This window comes from Psammomys obesus, unplaced genomic scaffold, assembly GCF_907164565.1.
Source record: "Psammomys obesus unplaced genomic scaffold, mPsaObe1.curated_primary_1811, whole genome shotgun sequence".
Taxonomy (NCBI): domain Eukaryota; kingdom Metazoa; phylum Chordata; class Mammalia; order Rodentia; family Muridae; genus Psammomys; species Psammomys obesus.
Genome location: NW_026592890.1, coordinates 25636007 through 25638669, shown reverse-complemented (window position 1 = coordinate 25638669; position 2663 = coordinate 25636007). Strand labels below are relative to the sequence as shown.

The window sequence follows — 2663 nt, the reverse complement described above, 5'->3', positions numbered from 1 at the left end:
GTGTTAAACATAGTTAGCAAAGACATAAATGGTTAGATATATATCTTTAAGTCAGTTTCTGTTAATGTGAGCAGTTTTTTATAGCCTTAGGAATTTATAAACCTGAATTAGACATACCTTATTCATTAAGTGAAGTGGAAACTTCTGATTTCTTTGAGTCATGCGATGTTTTCTTGTGAGAGGACACGTGATGTTTTGCTGAGCGCTCTCTTGATTAAGGGCCGTGATTCTGGCCAGCTGAGAACATCCTTGGGTGGACTCTGAGGAGAGGAGAGACACAGAAGCCCACTCACAGTGAGTCATCACTTTTTGGACTGTTATCACTACGCTGATCTTCGTGCTTCGACACTTGACTTCGCAGAGAAAAACATTCCAGGGAACTTCTCGAGACAATCCAACTGAGTCTTGCGGCTTTGCTGACTTGTCCTGATCTTTTGAATCATGCTGATTCCTGTTGCTGCTTGGTGTTGGCCTTTGGACTGGACTGCTGGTATCTGGACAATGAAGAGTAGACTCACCCCAAGGAACTACTTCTATAAAGGCCTATGACCCCCTTTACCTAATAACCTTCTTTCTCCCCTACCTCTGGTCAGCAGGTAGAGGGAGGTAGAAGTGTTTAAGAGCCCTAAATGAAGTAGGTTAGGTGAAAAATCTAAGCCTTCAATCAAGCACATTGATTTTATCTAATTTTCTTTCTCTCAAGACAAAAATCCATCCTAATCTAAGATATCTTAGAGATCTGCTTTTTCTCCTTAATCTAAAAGGAGATACAGTGAGAAGCAAGGCTCAGTGGAACTAATAGGTTTATGGGTGCTAGGTTGGTTTATAGCATGTGGTCTTCTTAACCAAGATGATGGGGAAGTTACATGGCAGTGTCCACCCAAGGATGTTTTCTTTAACCTTAGTAAAGATGGCTGTCAGCTACATGGTTGCTAATTACTCCAAGGTGAGCCCATCAGGCACACAACCCTTGTTTTGTTCTTCCTAAAAACAAACAAACAAAAAACCATCTGTTTTTCTAAACAATAGTTGAATCTGAGTTACATATACAGTATCCTATATCAGATCTAGTTTTCTAAACAAGAGTTGAATCCAAGTTATATACAAGTATGGGTATACAGTATTACCTATGTGTAGATTTTTAAACTATCACCTTTTTTAAAAAATTTTAAGCTGACGTTTTGTTACAGACTTTACATATTTTAACCATACCCAATAAACTTACAAATCCTAAAATAAAGAGAATTTAAACAATGGTCTTAAGAGGCTTTTTTGAGAGCAGAGAGCAAAGAAAACATAAATATAAGAGATTTTTTTTTTTACATAGAAAATAGAAAAGGCTTAGAAATAAGAGACTTTTGAGATTGTTTGCTTGTGTGCTGTCAGAAGATGTTACAACGCAAGTTTCAACTGCCAAAGCTCTGCTCTGAACGGTGTCAGGAGTGGTGGTTACTCAATAAAGCCATTCAGTCCTCTCTGGGTGTCAGTCCCTTTTGTTCTGGTGATTTACAAGGGACTTGCTGCTACCAGCTGAGGAGGACTCAAAACCCAGAGGATCTGAGAGGAACTGATGGGAGACCTCGGTGGTGGATCCCGCCACACCTCTAGGTGTCTCGCTCACAGACTCCTGCACTGGATCACTCATCCCAACCACCTCAAAATCCATTTTGTTCCATTTTTCAGCATCTTCCTCCTCATTTTCTTCTTCATAGTCATTTAGCTCAGCGCTGGAAAGCAAAGCTTTCTGGTCCTTGCTCTTTCTTCTTCCTTTGCGCTGGCGCTTCAGGGGTAAGGTGGCTAATTTATACATCACAGGAAACAAAACAGCAGTGCAGATGGCTGACCCCAGACCCATGTACAGGACTACCGGCAGACCTGGGTAGTGTCCCTGAAGAATCCCGATCGCTGCAGGAATCGCCATTTCTCCCAGGGCAGCACCAATGACAAAGAATGCTGTAGATTTCCTGGTTAAGGTGGTGTACTGCTCAACCCAGGAAATGCCGCTGGGAAACGTGGCTGCCATTGAGGCTCCATACACAGATGTCGCAATCCAGAGACAAAGACGGTTCTTGTCAAAAAGCACCAGAAAGAAAGATGAGGCCAGGCTCATCTGCCAATGTTGCTCAGCACGATCATGGTTCCAGGCTGTAAGACTGTTGCAAAGAAGATGGCCAGGCCCCTGCAGGCTGCAAAGGTGCCCCAGAAGATGGAGTTCAAGCCAGCTGCCTCGCTTTCTTCCATGCCAACGTGGGTGGTCTCGAAGGAGAATACATAAGAGCCATAGGTCACCTCAGTTCCCACGTAAAAGAAGAAGAGGAAGAGGAGACAGAGCAGGGCCCTGTGATATTTACCCCTTCGAGCTACCTGAGCAGATGCTGTGGCTTTTTCTTGCTTTGAGTGTTTCTTACAAAACAGACCAAAGAGAAAGACAGAAACGACTAAAACATAGGTGCCGATGGAAGCATATGTCCACAGGAGAGTCATGTCATCGGGTGGCGCAAACAGTGAGCCTGTGGAGGCCTCAGAGGGTCGGTTCAACATTAGAGGGTCAAAATCGGACTCGGTGTGAGCAGATGCTGCTGTACCCCAGGCCAGTTTAGCCAGCAGGGGCGCCAGGACAGCGCCCAAGGCGAAACTGAAGTGCAAGGCCTGCATGTGGGGGG

General features: G+C 44.2%; 1 protein-coding gene across 1 annotated transcript in view; it reads right to left on the bottom strand.

Annotated features, from left to right (window-relative positions):
- Positions 1-411: 411 nt before the first annotated feature.
- LOC129683269 (sodium-dependent glucose transporter 1B-like) overlaps positions 412-2663 on the bottom strand; it is a 9404-nt gene continuing 7152 nt past the window's right edge. The window contains 2 exon segments of the mRNA XM_055615889.1: positions 412-2110; positions 2113-2663. Of these exon segments, the coding sequence (XP_055471864.1) occupies positions 1484-2110; positions 2113-2663 (1178 nt within the window). The 3' untranslated portion in view covers positions 412-1483.